The sequence below is a fragment of the Podarcis tiliguerta genome (assembly GCF_965153285.1).
Source record: "Podarcis tiliguerta genome assembly, chromosome: 1".
Lineage (NCBI taxonomy): Eukaryota > Metazoa > Chordata > Lepidosauria > Squamata > Lacertidae > Podarcis > Podarcis tiliguerta.
Genome location: NC_139534.1, coordinates 95,309,278 through 95,331,820, shown reverse-complemented (window position 1 = coordinate 95,331,820; position 22,543 = coordinate 95,309,278). Strand labels below are relative to the sequence as shown.

The 22,543-nt window shown below is 41.1% G+C and overlaps 1 protein-coding gene across 1 annotated transcript in view; it reads right to left on the bottom strand.

The window, feature by feature from the left end:
- FMN1 (formin 1) overlaps positions 1–22,543 on the bottom strand; it is a 109,681-nt gene that overhangs the window by 39,967 nt on the left and 47,171 nt on the right. The window contains exons 6-12 of the mRNA XM_083449758.1: positions 19,733–19,820; positions 10,974–11,035; positions 9,522–9,610; positions 8,150–8,279; positions 7,494–7,640; positions 4,033–4,092; positions 2,618–2,738 (exon numbers count right to left, since the gene is read on the bottom strand). Coding sequence (XP_083305884.1) covers positions 2,618–2,738; positions 4,033–4,092; positions 7,494–7,640; positions 8,150–8,279; positions 9,522–9,610; positions 10,974–11,035; positions 19,733–19,820 — 697 coding nt within the window. The remainder of the gene's footprint in view (positions 1–2,617; positions 2,739–4,032; positions 4,093–7,493; positions 7,641–8,149; positions 8,280–9,521; positions 9,611–10,973; positions 11,036–19,732; positions 19,821–22,543) is intronic.

The window sequence follows — 22,543 nt, the reverse complement described above, 5'->3', positions numbered from 1 at the left end:
CACATTTTTTTTGCAAATCACATCTGTTTCAGCTTTAAGCTTTCACTTGCTTTTTGCCAGCAGCCACAGGTTTTTAATGGCTACCATAAACTACAGATGCTCATCAGATCTTTTGTATATGTACTAAAAAACAAAATGCTCTTCAGTTAAAATATTCCATGCAGAATTTTCTACAATGTTATATGGGGGGGAAACTTATTTTTTTATTTTTATTTACTGTGAATTCCCATTTTTGAAGGTAAGCAGAGCATAGTCTTCACCTCTAAGACACCTCCTCTGGGCAGACTCAATCTCTTCACCAGTGGAAGCACAGAACACAAGTCCCTCAACCTGGCATTACTTAGCAAAGAACTATCAGCTAAACACCAAATGAAGCACTGCAACAGTTCAAACAACAACACAATAGAACTTAATGAGAAAGGTGATCCCAGTGAGGTTTTGTCTAAGTTGTTTGGGTCTGACAGATAAGCATGGTGCCCAAACAAAGTTTATTCCTTTCTGGCACTTGACAGCTGTACCACCTTCTTTTTCATTTAAACAAGGAACACCTCTAGCAGGACAACCAAATGAGGGGCTGGCACAGCCACCAGGCAGGGTGAAGCTGCTTCCCCAGGCAGCAGAAGCCCCATAGGCAAAGCCACCACAGACACCTTAGTGGAGAAGCAATGGCAGCATTCGCAACCATTTCCAGAGAGATCTCAATGAAACTGCATGGCATCTTGTGGAACGCGTGAGATCTTGCCAGAAATCAACACAATGCCAACACTGCTTCTCCACCAGTGCCACTTTTCCGCTGGCAGTAGAGCTGGCAGGGCAGGACGTCCTGTTTCGCCTCAAGCAGTGAAACAGGATGTGCCGCCCCTGCCAAAATGTGTAGAACCCATGAAATGGGAATACGCCAGAATCTGAATCTGTAGGAATGATGTCTCTCTCTCTCTAGAGAAGTTGCCAGATGAAGCTTCCCATTGAGGAGCTCTTGTGCCTAGACTTGTGATCTTCTTTGTGGTTGGGAAAGTGTCTTCCTTTAGTGAAAATGGCCTGCTCTCCCCTGTCCCCTATAGAGAGCTCTCTTGACTGAATGAATTCAACCAAATGCACTTCACTCAGGTTGATAAGGCACATGGAACTTTATGTCCCATGCACAGCAAAGTAGCATGTATCCTGGAGAAGTGCCTGCATAATTTCTATCCAATATGTAGTGAAATCATCAGCTGCTGTAGATGCAAAGAGTCTAACAAACTCCTCAGTTTAAACAGGCTGGAAAAGATGAAAAGTGAAATCAGCATTCTGCTTTTCTTTCTGCCTTCGTTTTGTAAATGTCATTGACATCATAAGCATGTCAAAGTCTTGAAGCACGGCCAGCAAGAATGAAATCTAGCGCACCAGGACTACACATTTGGAAAAATAGAAGACCAAACACAGATCACGTTTCAGCACAAACTAGCACAAGAGAGGGCAGGCCAAGGGTTTTACAGAGCTAAGAGATGAGAGGAGATAGAGCATTCATGTATGCCAAGGATGAATAAATAACAATTGATACTTCCTTACCACAGCTGACCTTTGAAACTTTCTTTAAGGTGACTATAGGCTAATTCAGCCATGTCTAACTGGAATAATAAATTATTTTGTGAAGACTTTTATTGTCTAACCTTAACAGAATCCTTTCATTCGATATACATAGAAAGCTCTATTTTAAGGACAATAAGACCAATATTATTATATAGATTATTCCCTATTTTTCAAGGAGTAGATTTATGCCTCAGTTTATGGGCCCAAATAATTTAATTTTGCTAGTCTGTTAGTTAAAATATCAGTGAAACTTTAGTTTGAGTAATTGTGGCCAAAGCACTAGATGTGAACTTCTTTGTTCCCTTTCCTGGAATACCTGGAGAATAAAATGCCCATATTCAAGTAAGGACAATTTGTGTGCAACTGGACCTTCTTCCTCTTGAGTAGCTCCTTCTGTCAAACAGTCAAACCACTCTTCCCTTTAAAAGGGGCCTTTTCTTGGTTCTTTAGGAGTAGAATTTCTCTTTAATCTGCAAGCACCATCTCTAGTTGCATGCAATTATTTTGACTGTGCCCAAACTGCTTATTTTATTCTCCATTACTGTGAACAATGAACAGTCCTTCACATGATTATTGCACATAACTGAACTATAGAGACAAGTATACAGGTTATTGGGCTCATCCATTTGCAAGGTTAAATTCAGAGCCCCCCAGAGAAATTAGAATAAATTTGCTTGGAATTCACACATTTCCTGCAGATTTCCTTTGGGAATGAAGAACTGAATGTGATATTAAGAAAAGTATTTGTCACTGGCTTTGAAATAAGAAGTCTACTCCTGTAACAGACCACTGAATAGCATAACCTTTAAGTTTGGTTTCAGGAATAAGCACTAATAACGGGCTGCAATCCCAACCTCACTTGCCTGGGTGCACTGAATTCAATACAACTTACTTCTGAGTAGACATGGCTAAGCTTGAATTGTGAAGCAGTAAGGCTGCAATCCTATGCAAATTTATGGAAGCTTAATAGATTTTAGGGGGACTTACTTCCAATATAACATATAGAAGATTGGCTGCAGATTTTTAAATGGTATTGGTCCTTATTTACCTTCTAGATCTCTCTTCAGTTTTCTCAAGTCTTTTATTAGGTCTTCAAACTTGACCTGCGATGCTTGGAAGAAATCCTGCGGTTCTGGTAGAGGAAACACACTCCTTTCTGTTCCCGCATCCTAAACAAGACAAAGAAAAAAAACCTGGTAGCTATAATAGCGTTAAGATTTTCTGACAAAACAAGCCATTGTTCCCTAAATGTGAACCTATCAATGTGATCAAATAAACAGAACCAATAGATTGTAAGTGCAGCATTTATTCAAGTGGCAGAATGTAAATTATTGTACCAGTCTTTTCCCCTCTTCTTATGTAGTTTAAAGATTCAAGCAGAAAAATAAACTGTTACTCATATATGCAGCTTATGCACTAAAAATTGTTCTAAGATAATACAGCAAAAAAGAAAGAAAGAGGAAGGCTATGCAATGTGCTAATGGGATTTTAATATCTGGAGCTGGAATTCTGCACATGGCTTTGTCAAACACAATGGAGAACAGGATGCCAAGCAATTTTCAAGTTGAAACTGCTGGGAGGTGGGCACCAAGTTGAAATCTTAATAAAATAAAATGGAAATCGGGAGGAGGGGAGAGAGGAGCTAATTTATAGAGTACCTAACTGAGTACCCTTGTGATACAAGGATAGCTGCCAAGAAAACCCAAGTCAGAAGTGTAGATTTTGACTCAATAACTTTGGCAAAAAAAAAAAAGGGCAACTGTGTTGTGTCCGGATTTTCACTTTTTGAAAAATGACAACCCTAAATTATGATTAATGGTGTAAAGGTAAAGGTACCCCTGCCCGTACGGGCCAGTCTTGACAGACTCTAGGGTTGTGCGCCCATCTCACTCAAAGAGGCCGGGGGGCCAGCGCTGTCCAAAGACACTTCCGGGTCACGTGGCCAGCGTGACATTGCTGCTCTGGTGAGCCAGAGCCGCACACGGAAACGCCGTTTACCTTCCCGCTAGTAAGCGGTCCCTATTTATCTACTTGCACCCGGGAGTGCTTTCGAACTGCTAGGTTGGCAGGCGCTGGGACTGAACAACGGGAGCGCACCCCGCCGCGGGGATTCGAACCACCAACCTTTCGATTGGCAAGCCCTAGGCTCTGAGGCTTTTACCCACAGCGCCACTCGCGTCCCTGATTAATGGTGTACGCTCCCCTTATTCTGAATCCCATTTGTATACTTGAATTAACCTATTTTAATTCCCCCCCCCCCCCCATGATCCAAGATACAGGCATACACAGTGGGACTTGCCTATTGAACTGGGGTTCCTGTGGGCTTCTATGTTTTCTTTCTCAAAGGGGAAGTTATTTGCGAACAGAACATCACGAAACCCTTGGATCATGGCTATTCATTCTCTTAAGCAATGTACCAACACACAAGTCACCGTAAATAATGAATGCAACAAAATAATTTACCTTGTCAAAATGGCGTAGGTAATATATCACAACATAGTCCACAAGGCTGATATTAGTATCCTAAAAGAGGGGAAAGATTCCAAACAGTAGAGAGGTAATGAGAACACTTTTAGAAGTACTGCCATTTAAAACAAACATACACAGAAAAAGACCTGTCTCCAATTTTATATTATGTTTAGTTGCAACCAAGACGGAGTGCCAGGAGTCTCTCTGTTCTCCAGCAAGGGAGCAGAGCCTGGTTTGTGTGTGCTCAAGCTATGGGACAATATGAGCTCAGTCAGCAACCATCCCTGGTCAGTTCGAGTTATCTCTTGCCTCAGACCTGTCCAGGGTTCTGAAGGATGTGCCTCTGACCTCACTTGCTTTCTGACCTGTGGCTTTTGAGTGCATACAAGTGCCTTGCCTGTCAATCCTGGCTATCCTGTTTCCACCAGACTCCACCATAGTCTTATCCTTACCAGGAATGGAAAATTCCTAATGGTGGACCCCATATCATATAATTTATTGACTTATACTAACATTTCTAAAGGTCAAAGATGAATAATATATATTTTTTAAGTTGCTTACAACAATTTAAAATAGTATGCAAAATTGTAGCAATGTGCTAAACTGTCCATCATTTGGGCTGGCCATATAATACAGGTACTTCCCATGCTGGCAGTGCATCTCAACTGGACCAATGGCACCATCATGGGCAGTATTTCATGCAATCTGGACAATCACCTATTCAATATCTCCAATGAGACAAGGGTCCTTTTTGTAGTAACCAAGGCAAATGGCTTTTTGAAGTAACAAAGGTTCAATAGTTGCTGTCTCGAGGACAATAAGCAATGCCTTAGGACAATGATCACTCATTCCAGTACTGAACTTCTTAGTCCCCTTAAAACGGGTGGGGAAACTGTGGCCCTTCAGATGTGGTTGGACATCTATAACTTTTACCATCCCGAGCTATTTGCCATGTTGACTGGGCATGATAAGACTTGGAATCCAGCAACATCTGGAGGGCTACATGTTCTCCATCCCTGCCTTACCTAGAAAAAAGAGGAACAACTGGTTTCTTTGCATCAGCAACAGTGTGACAGCAATCACTGGTGCTTCTAGTTGCTCCCAATCCCTAATGTATCAGCTCCATGAGGGTCACTGCAGTTTGCTTAGCAGAGAAGAGCAGATGAGGAAGGATGGTGACAATACTATGTCTCCCTAATCACATGGCATGTTACGTTACTATGAGATTTACTGGACCAGCCTTCCCTAACCTAGTGCCTTCCGTAAGTTGTAGACTGCAGTTCCCATCATCCCTGCTCATCCCTCTTCACTGGGATGGGAACTGTAGTCTAAAACATTTGAGAAGCACCAGATTGGGGAAGGCTGCACTGAACCTACAGAGGCCAATACAAAAATGTACTATTCTAAACTAGACGTTAAGGGACTGGCATGCAGGTTTTCCTGGAAGCGTCATAAGACAGGTTTTAAAGATAAGATGAAAATGCAGATAGGCAGGAGACTTGGGGCTCAGCCCCTGATCCACCTCCTAACACCACCCCTGGGATTGGTAGCATATGCCTATGACAGGTTAACCTACACATGCACCAGTGCTAATTTTTTTTAGAAAAAGAGGTTCCAGAGCTCACCACCTTGATCTCTTACAATGGCAATGACAGTCAGCTGAGAGGTACCGGAACTGAGTTCCAGCTGGAAAAAAAAGCTCTGATGCTCACCTTCTGACCTGTTTACCTCTGCACTACTGCCAGGTGTAACTTGGCCTTTTAAAGGGACTAAAAACCCCTATATAGCCTACAGGCCTTACATTATTTGCCCATTATCTAGACATCTGAAATAGTGAGCAATCTTATGCAATTCAAAAGAAAAGGGCATCCAATAGATTATTACAAATAGATTTGTGGGGTGTCCTGTGAATATCACACAGTCATTTAGGTGAACAAATGCAAATTCCATCAAAGGAAAGCATTTTACGTAAAATAAAATGTTTTTCTTATCTTGCACAATTTGTTTGACATTGTCCCTTTATTACGCACGGTACTGAATCAATTCAGTGAAGATTAACTAGGGAGACGGATAAACTGTGCTTTAGGTATGAAATCACTAGTTACAGGAAATAATTAAATAGCACAAAGAGAAAGACATTGAACTATATTATATATGGAATGCCTTTGAAGTGTGCATAAGCTTTTGAATAGCATACCAAAAGCTACTGAGATAGGATTTCGCTGTGCAAAATACATCAATAGAATGTATTAAATTCAGGGTCCGTGTATTCATTTTAATTTTAATAGCATTGTGCAGCATCAAAATTCTTGACTGCTTGTTCTAAATATTTTTTTAAAAGAACCATGCAACACAACCTAACTGGTAACTCGACCGGCAGCGCAGAATGGACCTAAGACTCCAACAGCATCTGACTATGAATGTCTGTTATGCCTGAACCATTCAACTCCAGCTCAATCTCTGAGATTATCTGCAGGAGCAATGTTGGGTTGTTCTCCGAGTTGGTAAGGTTCATTTGACAACAACAAGAAACCGAGCCCAGTGGCGGAGCTTCATGCTCCGGCACCAGGGGGCAGAAAGCCGGCGGGGGCTGGGCTGGTGCGCGTCCTGGGGGCGGGGCGCGCTGCCCGCAGGGGTGTGTCCTGGGGGCGGGGCATGGCGCCCAGCGTGGGCGGGGGGGCAGCCGTGATGGCACCCTAATGGGATCGCGCTGCCGGAGGCGGTGCGCTCCCCCCCCACTCCTCTTCCTCCACCAGTGACCGAGTCTTCAGTCCTGCGGAATACTCCACAACACCTTCTGTTTCAAACACCTACTGAAAGTGTTTCTATTCCACCATGCTAAGGAAGGCAATTAAAGAACACACCTTTCTATAATAGTGAGCTGAGATGTGATTATAATTTTTTTATATGAATTTTATTGTATGGTTTTATGTATGACTGTTGTAAACCACCCTGATGCTTTTTATGAGCAGCAGTATAAAAATATTTTTTCCCTACATAAATAAAAGTTGGGAATGGGAAACGGCAAATGAGTCGTGCTTCTGAATCAATTCTTAAAAGTTCTGAAGCAATGCCCTGTGAATCTCACTCATGAATGTTGTAATACATGTCCGAAACTGTGAGATCTATTTTCTCACACTGGAGACAAGAATATGTGCATACGTTATTGTGGAGCTTTTTTTTCTTCAAAAAATGGCAAAGTCCCCAGTGAGTTCAAGAACTCACTTGTCATTTGCTACTTGGGATGGCTGCTTGTAGTGGTGAAGCTGCAGCAATAAGAAACACCCATTAATTTGTATGGAGAAAGGCTATACCCCAGTGCCTGTGTCTCAGGCATAAAGGAAAGCAAAGAATTGTAGGAAGAAGGAGAGAAACATTGGCACTTGGCAGACCTTTGCTTAAAATACCAATTTTAAACAAAATTCTATTTTTATTTTTTTTAAACTACTACTTACTCTACTTTTAACATCCTTTAGTTTGGGAAGTATTTCCAAACCAAACCCATCTGCTTGACCACGCGTCCTGTTCCCTCCATTCATGTAATTTCCAAAAGCCAGGATCAATCCTAAAATGTCTTTCACACTTTTTATATCCAGCAAATCCTGAAAGAAGAATGCCAGTGTTTAACATCAGAAAGCAGAGGATGAGTGCATACATACCATTTGAATGTTAGCCTCTTTTTACACTTATGAATGCTTTGGTGTAGAATGAAATAGAATTGCACTGATATCTTTCAAAAGCAGCTTTTCAATTTCTGATTAAAGTTTGAATTCAGAAACCTAAGGGTAAACATTATTTCTTAATGCTTTCACAGCTAGATCTGTGCAATGAAACCGCTGCGTTTATGCTGCCATAGTTCTAAAAATATTTTCATTGCTATTGCATTGTTAGCCATCTTGGATTTCTTAAGGAAAGGTGGGACACAAATGTCTTAAATAAGAAATGAAAAGTAAATTAATACATTTTCCGGTGATGAAATGTGAGTTGTGTTGCTGTATTTCCTTCTCCGCCCTCCCCCACTTTATTTGAATACATATTATTGTAAAGTTGCTTTTGAACCAGCCCAGATCCATTATTTCACCACAAATTTACAAACGGTTCTGACAACTACCTTAGAAACACGGTTAATAATATCAGCTTTACGGTGCACTGCAGTTATTCCTTCATTGAAGACAGACTGAAAGATTATACATCGAGCACGTTCTGCAAAATTGGAGATCTGGGATAACTCATATAGAAACCTGCAAAAATAGGTGGAAAAAATAACACAAAAGTTTCCTATTTACCTAATTTTACATTCATCCAATACAATTTATCAGTGAATAATGTCAAATTCCTTTCATAAAATTAGCTTTTCGTGTGATTTAAATGATACAAGATATGGTGCATGCTGCTATTTACCATGAAAGGAGATGGAGAGACTTAAAACTTCAACACTGGAGTTAATGTACATGAGAAACAGCATGAACAAGAACGAGACATAGGGAGAGATACTGCACTCTGCTGGTCGGGAACAGTTCTATATAATCTGTGTGTGTCCCCCTCGCTCTACTGCGGTTGTTTGACAAAGAGAGCAGATTGCTTCCAGATCTGAATACGAACCCAGGAGTTCAGCCATTTCTAGGGTTCACTCCATACACAATTTGTAGAGAGAAAGTCACACTGAGAGCCATGGGACTCAACTTTATGCTGTTGGTCCCAACACAGAAACCAATAGTAATATTGTTCTGCCAGCCCTAATGCAGTGATCTTGTAAAGATTAACGAAACAAGGACCGCAATGCATTTTGCACTCTTGTGTTCACAACAGGACTTCCACTACTTATCTTCCACCCCCTACGTGTGTCACAGTGGATAAGGGTTTAGCATGTCATCTGAACCCAATCTCATGGTGACAACCAGTGGTTAAGGAGGAGAGAGGTGAACCATGAACCTAGGTTCAAACACCACCACACTGGGCTGAGATGAAAGGACTGGGGAGAAGCAAACCAGCAGCAATCTCCTCTCCATGAGCTGCATATTTGTGCTTAGCCATACTTTGGCTCAGTGTAATGTGTGAATGGAGCCACTGTATGAAACAAAGACTGTTCTGAGCCTTTGGCCTACTGGAGTGGTGCATTTGTTTTTAAATCCATATCTGCTATATTTAATGAATACCACTGGGAAGCTTAGAACATTAGTTCACTGTTATTTGCTAGGAAAAGAAGCAGGTGGTTGGAAAGGACAGGAAAGTAGGCGTAAGTTAATTTTAAAAGTTCAGCAATAGAATAAAGTGCCAAATTTTCTGGAATATCGGCCTTTTGAGATTTCCAACAGAAGTATAAGCGGACATCCGTCAGGATGGGCTTTCTAGTGTTGGGATGGGTATTTCACAATATGGCACATGGGAGCTTCTTTGAACAATTCTGTTCTATTCTATGCAGTGCTATTCCAACTGTTGTTTGAATGATAGGAACCTATGGTAGGACCCCTGGACCATCTTACTGTTCTGGTTTATCAAGAAGTTTCACTTCTTCTTCTTTTGAAGTGTCATAATGCTGCTTTATTTTCTCCAGTTCATCCTTTTGCGCTCTCTGCAATTCCAATGGGGGGAAAAACAGTAATGAGTTTTCTTAGCCTCAAGAGGGGAAAAAACACCCATGTGTTTCAATGCTCACATCTTTGGAAGAACTAAATACTTCTTGGAGTGGCAGGAAGAAAGGGGGCTGAATTCAGGGGGTAGGTGCTGCTGTCCCACCTACAAACAGAGACTGATAGAACCATACGCACAACATAAACATGATAGGTTTTCCTAATAAGGTATTTTCAACGTAGAAGTAATTTTGTTTCACTTGACACAATTCAGCAACAATTAGATTTGAATTGCTAGTATAATTCTTAGCTAATTCTTGTTCACATTCTTGTTCACTCTTCATCCTGGGTGCTCCCACCACTGGTTTGGGAAGCAGAGTGCACATGACATTAGCTCTAGTCCATATCTATCCTGTTGTGTCTTACGAAATTCTGTGTTCTGTTGCATTTTCCCACAAATAAGCCGAAGATTGAATTGGGAAAAAGAACAACCTGGCTGCACTTTAGGCTGGTAATATGTACACAGGCTGAAACACATTACTATTAAATACACAATGAGGTCCAATCTGTGTCATGGATGTCACAGCGTTCTCAGAAGCTGCGTGAACTTTTGCATGTGTATGTTTGACTGAAACACACGGTGCTATGAGAACAACATTTCCCAAGATACAGTGGAACTGTCAAATTACATGTGGGTGCATCTGGAGTCGCTGAGCAGGATGTAATCTGAGCAACAGTGATTTGGCCTCAATGGCACCACTGCTATTCCAGAATAGTTATCTGATCCTGGTTGCACCACAGAAGATTCCAACCCGTGCCAGTTATAGCGGGGGCCAATTATAGTGGGGTTCAAATGATAAACACTGAAAGAACATAAGGCCAGGAGAGGGGGTTGAGCAGAATTTCATAGACTAGCCCTGCTCCTTTTTACCAGTGCCTACAGAAGCCAACCAGCCACCAGTGTGTTTTGGCTGGCACGTGAAGAAGTTGTACTGATGTCTGCATGCGGTGCTCCAGTATGTACTCTGTGTTCCTCCTACACAATGTTAGCCATCATGTGATCCCTCAGCTCTTGCTCTGCATGTGAATATTGCACAAGTGTGGGATTACCAGAGGAAAGAATGCAAAACAAAAATGAAGGACTATAGAATATTGAAATGTCTGAACAAAATAAGAACTGTATCTCAAGGTGGGTTCAACCAGACATCTATTACTAAAGAGAATGGGGGAAAGCCTGCATTTCTGTTGCAGAAAGACAGCATTTGGATAAAGAGAACATGGGACATGCAAGAAGATGCGATATGTGCTCACGGCTCACTTTCTAATTGTGAACTAGCAATGTGGAACCGACTCTTTTATACTTACGTTCTCATACAGTGCTTCCAGCGTTTCTAAGTCGACGATGGAATGATCCACATTTAGTATAGCTGTAGAAAATATAAAATCATAAATTAGATAATATGTCACAACTCGGTTTGTTGGCTAATTCTGTTGCCACAAACAGGAAAGAAAAAAAACTGGGGAATGTGTTATCTTTCATGTGAACATTTCTCCTATGCAGGCTTACACATAGCTATGAGTTAAGACACTGAAAGAAGGTGGCTGCTGTCCTCTATACACAGACATTTTTCACTGACCTTTTGCTATGGAGTTTGGTTTACTAGTTGACTCTTTTAGGCTACTGATGGTGTGGCAGGTAAAGTGAATGGTGTAAAAAGACAAAATGTGCTCTTGTATGAAAGAGTTTACATTAGCATATTGGCTTTTACTGGAAGCCCAGCAATGCGTAATGTGGGGGATAAATCAATTCCATTTAATCAGAAGTGAAACTAATGTGGACGCAACCAATTCATCATGCCAGCATCTACGGCTATTTTTACTGATCACATTTTCTACAATAAGAGGAAATTCGAATTAAATGTAAAAGAAAGAAGAGGGTTGGCATTTTAATGGCAATGGCATCATGTGGATGACATGAAAAACTTGTATGCATAAATAGCACCAATTCCACAAAAACTCTCTGTGCGGAAGAAGCGCCTTTTGTATGTAATATCAAGGAAACCCATGAAAGGCTTTCATTTATTCCAAAAACAAATTATTATTTATAAAACCCACAAATGTAAGTATCCTAGGCATAACATTTCAGTTTGCATCTTAAAGAGAAATTGTTTGCTTAAATTAAAACAGTAGGAATATTAATAACTTTGACTACCAGCGATGATTCTGCATCTGCTGAAGGTTTAATAGCTGGTATCTTGATTTCTGCTGCACATATTGCCTTACCTATAAAAGGAGAAGTGACCACTCACAGCTGAAGAGTTTAAAAGCTCTTGCTGAGTTTTGTTTTTTCTGTGATGTTTGAGAGAGGCAAGACAAGCATCTTTAAATAATTATTTAAAAGTAATAAGGTTGCTCCCCCTTCTACCTCTAACCCCATGGTTTTACATTGTGAAATTAACCAGCAGGCTAGTAAATTTTCTCCGTGGCAGGCTAATTAATTCTATTAAAAGGTCCAATGACATTTAGAATGCTTTAAAATTCTGCTTGTCAGTTATGATTCTGTGCCTAACTTGGAAACAAAGGTGGTTAGGGGAAAGGTAAATATTATGAATGGTGAATATAAGATCTTAACAACCATGGGAAATATACATTCATGATTGTTACTGAACTTTATTTAAAATCTACAATGCATTCAGATCCAGAGTTGCATACACGGTACCTATATCTAGTGCCTTTGTGAACAGGGTTTCCCATTTACTTCAATAAAGGCAACAGCTCTGCTCATGCATCCTTTAAAATGGAAGAAGCCACCTTTCTATTAAGGTGAATCACTGAATTGTAGAATTGGGAGGGGCCCTGAGGGTAATCTCGTCCAATTCCCCATGACAGATGACCAGACAACTTCTGCTTAATCTTCAATGAAAGAGAGAGTCCACCATCTTCCGAGGGAGTCCATTCCACTGCTGAATGGCTGTTACTGTCAGAAAAAATTGGACTGAGCTTCTAGGAATGCATACATTGGTCAGACCAAAACCGACCCAGGTGTTAATGTTAATGGCAAAGTTTATGTTTAGTTTAATCAGAGTGTAAGATGTTCGCAGTGCAGACTTTTGCCCGGCAAAATTTGTAGATCCAGCACGGCTTATCCCTGCCTTCGTCACTCATACAACACACATACAGCCTACATATCAAATGCTGCTTGATTCTTCCTCTCTCCCCCGGCCCCCATATTTTGGGTGAGTTGCAAGCCACCTCCACCTGACCTTTGGCAAGTCTCACCTCCCACTGCAGAGTTGCCATAAGAGAAAGTAGCTTGCAACCGCCCTGTAATGGAATGGGCTGTTCCATTTCAGGCCAGAGGTGGGGCTACTTCAATGACCCCCTCCGTCGTCCTCCCAGGCCTCACCAAACATTCCATTGCATACGGAAGTCTCATGCTCCATTGACCTGCATGCAGATCAGTTGCCGGTACACTTTTAAGCACTTTGTTGTTTAGTCGTTCAGTCATGTCCGACTCTTCGTGACCCCATGGACCAGAGCACGCCAGGCACTCCTGTCTTCCACTGCCACCCGCAGTTTGGTCACATTAAGCACTAGAATCCCCGAAATTATCGTAAAAATAGGATTATATAATTAACTTTATCCTAAAAATATTTTTGTGTGTATGAAGTAAGACCCAATTTAGAACAGAGACTCTTGTCTTTTATGATAACTTTTATCTTTCCACCCCCTCAGCCACAGTTACCTTAGCCCAGGCTGCAACCTTTGGCTGCAGGGCCCCTGGCTGAATTCACTAAAGTGAGATTATTGCAGCAAAGCCTAACACATTTAGAAACTGGATTCCAAAGCAGCTGCTAAAACCTCATTTTTACGTTTAATCTTGGTGAGCCGTCCTTCTTACACTGTCAGTTTGGTTAGGATATCTCAGCTACACCTCACAATATGTCGAAAGGAAATAGATGCATGCTGTGAGGAGCTGGTAATTTTATTGGGTTCCTCTACCTTTAAAAATCTGTTACTAGGACAAGTCTGGTTTCTGGACTCCTTTTTTGTAGGGAAATTGAGGCAAACGTTTTTATGTGGCCCTATGGTGTCTGCTCACAACAAGAAGAATTTATATACATAAGGATAATTAGCACAGTATTGCGCCCATTAGGATAAAATAACCGTCAGCAAGGACAAAAAGCAGATCAGCACCATGCATTCAGCCTAAGTGCCACACATAAAAATACTTGCTAACTGCATTACACAAGACGGCAGCAGGACAATAAACTTACTATAAAAACAACTTTGCATATATACCGGTATACACACACACACACACACACACACACACTCTTTATATCTAAAATTTCACTATTTTTTCATATCCTCATTTCCCGCCCCCTCCCCCCCAAAACAGTGTGAACAATGTATTGATAGAACAAGATTTAAGGAAGCCTAATAATTAATTTGAGAGTATATAAAGCTGTGGGCATTTCTAGTTCTTAAAGATTTAAGTCTAAATAGTCCTCTAAATTAAGAAAGCTTTAACTAGCAGAAATTCTGCTCACATGAGAGACTGGCAGCTTCCAAACACCAAATATTCTACCTAATTACTCCCACAGAATAATAATTTTACTACATTCATTTCCTTCCTTTCCTCCAAGAAGCTCAAAATAGTATACAGTGGTACCTCAGTTTTCGAACGTAATCCGTTCCGGAAGACGGTTCGAGTTCGGAAATGTTCAAAAACCGAAAACTAAACAGCTGACAGCTAGGCCTCAGGATCTTGCACTCAGCGGAAGCTGTGTGGCATGTTCGACTTCTGAGGCGTGTTTGAAAACCGAAGCACTTACTTCTGGGTTTACGGCGTTCGTAAACTGAAATGTTCGTCAGCGGAGATGTTTGAAAACCGAGGTACCACTGTATATGGTTCTCCCTCTCCACATTTTATTCTCACAATAACCCTGTGAGGTAGGTTAGGCTGAGAGTTAGTGACTGTGTAGCCTTATGAGGCTTTGCCCTCGGGTGGGAAAAATATTGCGCCCGGGAAAGGGAAGTGGGAGTCAACAGACGCTCAAGGAATAGTTTTGGAGGAAAGGCTTTTATTTCTACCATCCATGAACTGGTAGAAGGAGCAAGTGTGATAAGTCACAAAAAGCATGCACGAAGTTCACAGTCATGTGCACAAGCATATATACCCCTTTCCAGTTCCCTCCTCCTTTCTCCTCCTTTTCCAGGAGTCCTGCCCCATGAGTTCCTCTGAGCATGAACAGAAAGCTGTCTTGCGACTCCTGGCGCCCTTCCCAGGAAAGGGGTTTCAGAGTGTTCAGATATGTTTCAATCTCTTGTTCTGGCATGGTTCCCGGACAGAAAGCAAGTTGCAATGTGGTTCTTTAGCAAGGCCAGAAGACATGAGAAAGGCCTGAGAAACAATGGACTGTTCTCTACCTTTGTTACAGCAGAGCGGAATGTTTCTGATGCTTAGCTGCTGAGAAAATGATTTTGAAAAGTTTTGAGAAGCTTTGAGCCTGCTTTGGTGGGGGGTGACTTCGGGCCTAGGTGAGGTCACCTGTCCTCACCTTCCTTCAACTGGACCAAGATCACCCAGGGAGCTTCCCTCTGGTCTCTCAGGTGAGGCCCAGGTCCAACACTCCAAACACTATGTCATTTTGGCTATCAAATTACCTATTTTATATAACAGAATTACAGTTCTATATGGTACTGAAGACAAACACAGATTTTTTTTAAATTGTTGGCATGGGATAAATCCTACACTGATAAAAAATTTAACAGATCCAGCCTTTTTATTTCAGATGCATAAGCTCCTCAAAAAGCTCCTTCTACTATTTGACTGTCATGCAAAAATGCTGTAAGATTAATGAGGCAGAAAAGCAGTCTGGGTATAAAAGTGGGCTTAGAAGGTTAGGAAAGCTCAACTCCTGCATGAAGTCATGAGCAAAAGACTCGGGCAACTCATGTTAACCTAACCACATCAGGCTTGGTGCCCGTAGGCAGATTCACAAAAACCATATGCTGCAAATTATCCAGAACAAAGGAAATAACGTTTAAAGGAAATTGTTTCCCAACTTCTGAGTTGTATATTAGAGCTTGCCCCGTATTATATGGACAACACATACACACACACACACACAGAGAGAGAGAGAGAGAGAGAGAGAGAGAGAAAGAGAGAGAAGTTATATACTATAAAAGTGACATAGTTTTTAACTTCTGCATACAGTAATCTGTTACCAAAACCAGCAGCTCCTTATCAATCATATTCATGCAATACAGCTGTTGAATGATTTTCTCATGTGTCTTCCATAACCAGCAAAATCACAAATTATCCAGGGCTTTTTCATATGCCAGAGAAAATATTCTCAGTACAAAATTCACTCAATAGTTTCACTAAACAGCATAGAACTGAGATGCATATATGTCTTTGTGGCTGCCAGTTTTCCTGACCTTGTAACTGGATAGATATTTGACATGAGGCAAAGAATAAACTTTGCATGAACTTATTACAAGAAAAGTTGAAAAGTACTTTACCATTTCCCCCCACAAATTGCTAAGGAGATGACCTCTCTAGAACTTTGAATGCATATATAATTCAGTGGTACTGTGAAATTATTGTTGTTATTATGTTAAACTCTTACATTGGCTAGGTAGCAAAGGGCATGATTGTGATTGAATGAAACCCCAGAATCAATTCTCCAAGTTTGGTCTCTCAATAAAAGACTTTGGGGCACAGTCATGAAAATCCTTTGCTTGAGATCACTGAATGTTTCTGACAGAACTCACAATACTGGGCTAAATGGGTCACTGACGACACTTAGTGAAAAGACCTTCTTATATTAAAAATATAGCTTTGCCAACTAATGTGAAGGCAGGCTTCAAAATGCGGCTTTCTGTTTCGCCTTCTTAAAAAGCTTATTGAATTACTTGAACTATGGCACATCGAAGGGTGGTTGTAAGATGATGGGCTGTGGAAAGAGGGTTGTAGCTAAGATTTTGAGGAAAGGTATTGTTTGCAGGACGTTATGTATGCCTTTAACTTAGAAGAAACCGCTTGAAGAACCTTCCACTCAATTTGGGGGTGTGGGAGTCTCCCAAACATCCATTCTCACTAGGAACAAAAATCAGCAAAGCTCTTGGGTAATCTGCAGCTAACAGAGTCTTATTTAAACAGCAAGGAGTCCTATGGAAAAGTTGTGCCTGGGCCAAATTGCAGGGAAATGATTTGCTGTGCACCCTCACCAACCCAATCAGTATAAAATGTAACAGAGGCTTTGGCTGAGATCACACCATACATTTAAAGCGCATTTCCCCATACAAAGAGTCACTAGAACTGTAGTTTACCCTGCGCAGAGCTACAATTCCCAGCATATCCTTTAAGTGTATGGTGTGTGTATGCAGCCTCGGTCAGCGATGTACTGTTTTGTGCTGTAGCTGCACAGCAGCCATGCTGGAAGGAAGAAGCCTGACGAAGCTTCTGCTGACGTTCATACACTACGAAGGAAGCAAAAGTTCCAATAGCCTGGGTCTCAAATGAACTTCCGTGGGAGTGAATGATGGGGTACCTAATAAAGAAAGGATCCTGACAAACCCCTGATGTTCCATGCTGTCCTTGGAATGAGCACTTATTAAAAAATTGCAAATACTTCTAAGCAGCATTTTAGAATTTCCTATAGGTATCAATTATTTTCCAAGAAAGAGACCTACAAGGTCATTCTGTATGTCAACAAAGATATATAAGTAGTGAAAAGCACTTTGATTCCAGTCAATAATGGTGTTGAGGAGACAGAGGTCTGGGAATGCCCAGCTTAGAAAGAAGCAATGACATGCTAATATATATTTCCTTTTTATGAGACACATCCCCTATTTTAATCTGGCACAGAAAGGTTTTGATTTTCTTCCAACGGGGAGCTCAAACTACACCACAAGGTGACAAAACCATTCTCTGTGCTTAATATTGTTGCCTCTTGTCCAGCAACGAAAGCACCGTTCTACCTTTTTCAAGAATAGAAAATGTCACCCTCTCCTAAGAAACATCTGTGGATGATTCCTCCCGCAAATGTGGCGGTCCTCAATTTGTTGGCTAGTAATCAAATGCAAACCAAACCATATGTGTGCCAGATGTACAGAGCTACACATACTGCCATTGCTAGACAACATGAAAACTGCCAAGTATGTCAGTTACTGGGCTTAGACACAACCGAAGGTGGAAATCTCTCAAGACAAAAATCCTACACCACCCTGAGATAGCATTACATTGTCTTCCTATTGCTTCTCTTTTATCTTCTCCCTAGTTTTGCATGGACATCTGCGGATGTGATAGGTTTTCGGAGCAGAAAGAGTGTCACGTTGATGCAAGCTCAGAGGTTATTTAAAAATAATTTCTTCAGGCATTATGGCTTGGATCCAGACATGTCTTTGCAGAAGCAGAAGGGCCAAGTTCCCCATTCTGTTGCAGCCCCCCTCCTTGTTCCAGTCCCATCACACTCTGTACTAAAAGTTCCCTCAGTCTTCAAGGGCAGCAGCTGAGTCGTGAACCAGGAGAACCCCGGTTGCATGAGTAGAATTCCAACCATCTATCTCTGGACCCAACCTTTCATTCGAATTTTATTTTTCTGTCATCAGTTGATGACATTGGAATTACAGACAGTAACAGCTTATCTCTGCATTTGGGGAGGGGTTGTGGGTCAGTGGTCCTATGAAACAATATGCTGGGACAGGTGGATGCACACCTGACCTTGCTGTTGCTACCTTGACTCACTCTACATCTATCCTAACACCTGCCAGCAGCAGGGGATACAATTGTCTCTGTCTCATGTCTCAGGAGCAGACACTGGCTGACAAAACGGAGATGATGATGATGATGATTGTTACTGTGCTCTGGTAAACTGTAATCCCATCCCTCCCAGTCCCAGCACATCAAGAACTACTGAAATGACATCTTAAAATCAGAAAACTCAAAAATTTAATTTGTTGATTGGCCGATGAGCTTGTTGCTTTGCTGCTCCTTCGTAGGAAGGAATACTGCAAGAGGGTTGAAACTAGGCATCTCTACAAGACAGCCACTTTAGGTGTAACACAGCCAATTTCTAGGACAGGAGTGCCTACTTTCTCTCAAGAAAGCGATTATACAAATGTGTGAAATAATTTACGTCTTTCTTATGAGAAAAGGCTAGGCATGTTTAGGAATTTAAGAAAAATGGCAACTAAGGCAAATATTTATAGTGTTATGCATGGTACAGTGGTACCTCGGGTTACGTACTTAATTCGTTCCGGAGGTCTGTTCTTAACCTGAAACTGTTCTTAACCTGAAGCACCACTTTAGCTAATGGGGCCTCCCGCTGCCGCCAGAGCACGATTTCTGTTCTCATCCTGAAGCAAAGTTCTTAACCCGAGGTACTATTTGTGGGTTAGAGGAGTCTGTAACCTGAAGCGCATGTAACCTGAGGTACCATGTAATCCGAGGTACCACTGTATAGTGGTCCTCATGGGGCAGCAATAAAACTGCTATGGTTTCAGATTGGATGGGGGAACAGCATTTCGAGATTCTTGCATTGCAGGGGGATGGACTAGATGATCCCTAGGATGTTTCCCAATGCTACAATTTTATGATTCTATGTATAGGAAAAGTCAGAATAGACAGCATTAGTCTCCTTTTCTCATAGCACTACAATTTGAGACCCCTTAATGGAATTGATTGGCAGCGGACTGAGAACATACAACAAAATCCCACCCCATACTTCTTCATACATAATCAATTTGTGAAATTCATTGCCGTAGGGTCAAATGATCACTAGCTTAGATTTTGAAGTGGACTAGAGGAGTAAATAGCAGATATGGTGTAGCAACAGCTGAATGCTAGGGCTGCCAAGTGGAACTTCCAATTCAGAGCCAGTGTGCCTATGAATTCCAATTGCAGGGGTGGGAAGCAAGTAGAAGGAAAAGATATTGCCTATTTCATGTTTCCTGGAAAAATCTGGCTGGTCCCTGTGCAAAACATGATGCTGAACAAGAGGGATGCACAGCTATAGAATGTAAAATATGCACCTGAAGGTTATTTTATTATTATTAACTTCTGAAAACATCTCCATGCACAAGGTTCCTTTCAAGATGCAAGCAACACTCACCTTGTTGTATGTCCTTCATCTCCAAATGTAAACTGGAAATCAAAATTCCTACAGTCTGAGATCTCTTTCCATCCAACAGTTTGATAATCTGGAAATAAAAATAGTTGGTCATACTTAAATGTCCAAATAAATGTGAAATGTAAAGCAAGCCATCATTTTTTTAAAAGTGACTTATATGTGACTTCCTTTCCCCTTCATCTTTAATGGTATTTTCTTTTTTTAAAACTGTATGCCAGGAATAGATGAATATATAAAAAATCACATTGCTGTGACAGGGGAAAGCTTACACACAGTTCTGTGAATCCAACAGTAATGAGAGCTTTATAACCATTATTGAAATCCAGCAAATAAGTATAACCTAGAATTATTTCTAATTCATTCTGTGTATCTGCCTATAGAACAGGAAAATAAAATCTATGTATACTTTCCAACAACAAAAAATTCACCTTTACCTGCCACCTATTTTAAGGGTGTTTGCGTAACTCTTCCACTTAGATTTATGACTTGGATTAGGACTGACCCAATACATTTTGTTGCTTCAGAGTGAAAGACAAAATGGCACCTCCTCCTGTTTCACATACAGAAAGCAACTATGTTGGCAGTTGAATCTTACTTTGATGTTGGCAAAAGGACAGTGTCCTCTGCTACAGCTAAGGGTGGCTAGCTCTCTTAGGAGGCACAAGGCATGTTGTGTAGCACACACAATTCTGCTCTTCGACACTTAGCCAACGTCTCTCCCCTCTCAGCATCTGCTGCCTGAGACGAATGCCTCACTCTGCATAATGGTAGGACTGGCCCTGACAGATTCAGATGTGCAGGGCCTATACTGTTAAGATTCCTGCTCCGTGATTGCAGTCATGGGATTATTGTCTATCACATGATGGTGTATGTTTTCACTCCACAGAGTGGGAAGTGATGGAGACAGGATGTTTGTGTTCCGGTGAAGTGGGACTATTCTCCTTTGTTCCTTCTCTTTGCTGTCTGATGCTAGAGAGAGAAGGAGCCATGTTGCAGTGCTCCATGTGTGTTTATATGTAAATATATGTAAATAAAGACTCTGAGGATCCCTAAGTGTGCCGATGTCTGTTGGCATCAGTCGCTGTGATGTTTGGGCAGAAGAAAGCTTTTGAAGCTCCCAAACAATCGCCAGTTGGGCATGTGTCTCTGCCAGGGTCCTACTCGAGAGTAGGATGGGCTCCTGACATATACACGTCTATGTAGAAATAAATGTCGTTGAATTCAATGAGACATACACTCAGGTAAGTGTGTATAGGACAGCAGTCTAAATTAGTTTAATTGCAGTTCCCTTAACTGCTCCTACAGATTTCAACAGGACTTAAAAGTTGAACCAACTTAGTCTGCACCCAATGCCAATGGGATTTAAATCTACTTAACTTTGGCTGTAACATGCCCAGTTTCAATTCTTAGAATAAAAGTATGATGGATGCTCAGAGATTTTCTTAACTCATGTCTACAAAATAATGGGTGCATATTTTTTGGTCTCCATTCACTATTTTATTAAATAACAAAACAATTTTTAATAATAAAACATTAGAGGGACAGAAGAAAATTTACCATAGAGTAACTCTACAAGTTAAATGGAAGTTTGTCACAGACATTTCTGAAGTTATAAATGTTATTTGATGAACTTGGCAGCAGATTAAATTCTAATAGGGGTAATTAAAGGCTTAAGTAGAGTGCAATTTGTATAGCATTCACTGACCTCCAGGCTGACCCTTTTCAGAGGAAAATTCATAGGCTGTCATAAACCCCATTAGGCATGCCTAGTTTGAGGCAAAACCTTTCCAGACGACATCTCATACCGGCAATATTATATTCGAAACTACTACATTTGTAGGTACGCTCTAAAGATAGGATCAGGTTAGCTCGCACAACTTTCCTACTCCAGTATCTTATTTTAAACTGCAAATGCCTTTAATATTACATAATTTAAAACTATTAGAGAGAGGTTCACTTCAGAACAAAACAAGCTTTATATTTATAGCCTTTTATGGGAAGAAAGTACATATGGTCACAATTATAAATGCCAAACTAGACTCTGGCTACCTGAAATAGTCTGAGCAAAATGATCAAAAATCCTGTAGGGCTGAAATTTGTCACACTGGATAACAGAATTGTTAAGTCAAGAGAATAAAGGCCTACCTAGGGCACACTGGCTTTCTGTTAGCCTTGAGTAGTAGCTGAACTCTTACTGGGATGTAAAGAGCAGTACAGTGACTGACTGGCAGGCAGATGAGCGCTGTTGTCCCAACATGCTATTTGCTATTGAATCAAGGGGCATACTGCCTTTGATACTGGAGGTAGTGCAGAGTATCTTATCCTCCATTGCCGTATCCCCCTTTAAAGCCATCTACGTTGCCAGCTATCACAAATGCTGTATTCAGTAATGGGGTTTATTGCATTAGTTTTACTGGTTATACTGCTGGCGCTTCTTGTCCTGATTTTAATGTTCCTTTTACAGTGCAGTATTTTTGTGTGTGATGGAACAGCTTTTTTAATAAGACACCCCACCACGTGTCAGGCTAAAATTTAGACAGCAGGAAATAACTTTACGCCGGGTTACCACCCCCAATTTTTGTTACTTGAAATTGCAATGCAAAACCGCTCCCATGGTTTTCTGCGTTAACAGGATCGCAAAACGGACCCCCCCCCCCACAAACAACTGACGTAGAAATTAGTACTAGGCCTCTCTACCTGATTTCCAAAAGTGGCTTTTACGTCATGTGAGAGATCACATAAAATGTAGACACTATCAGGTAAGGAAACATTGGGAATACAGTGCAGTCTTGA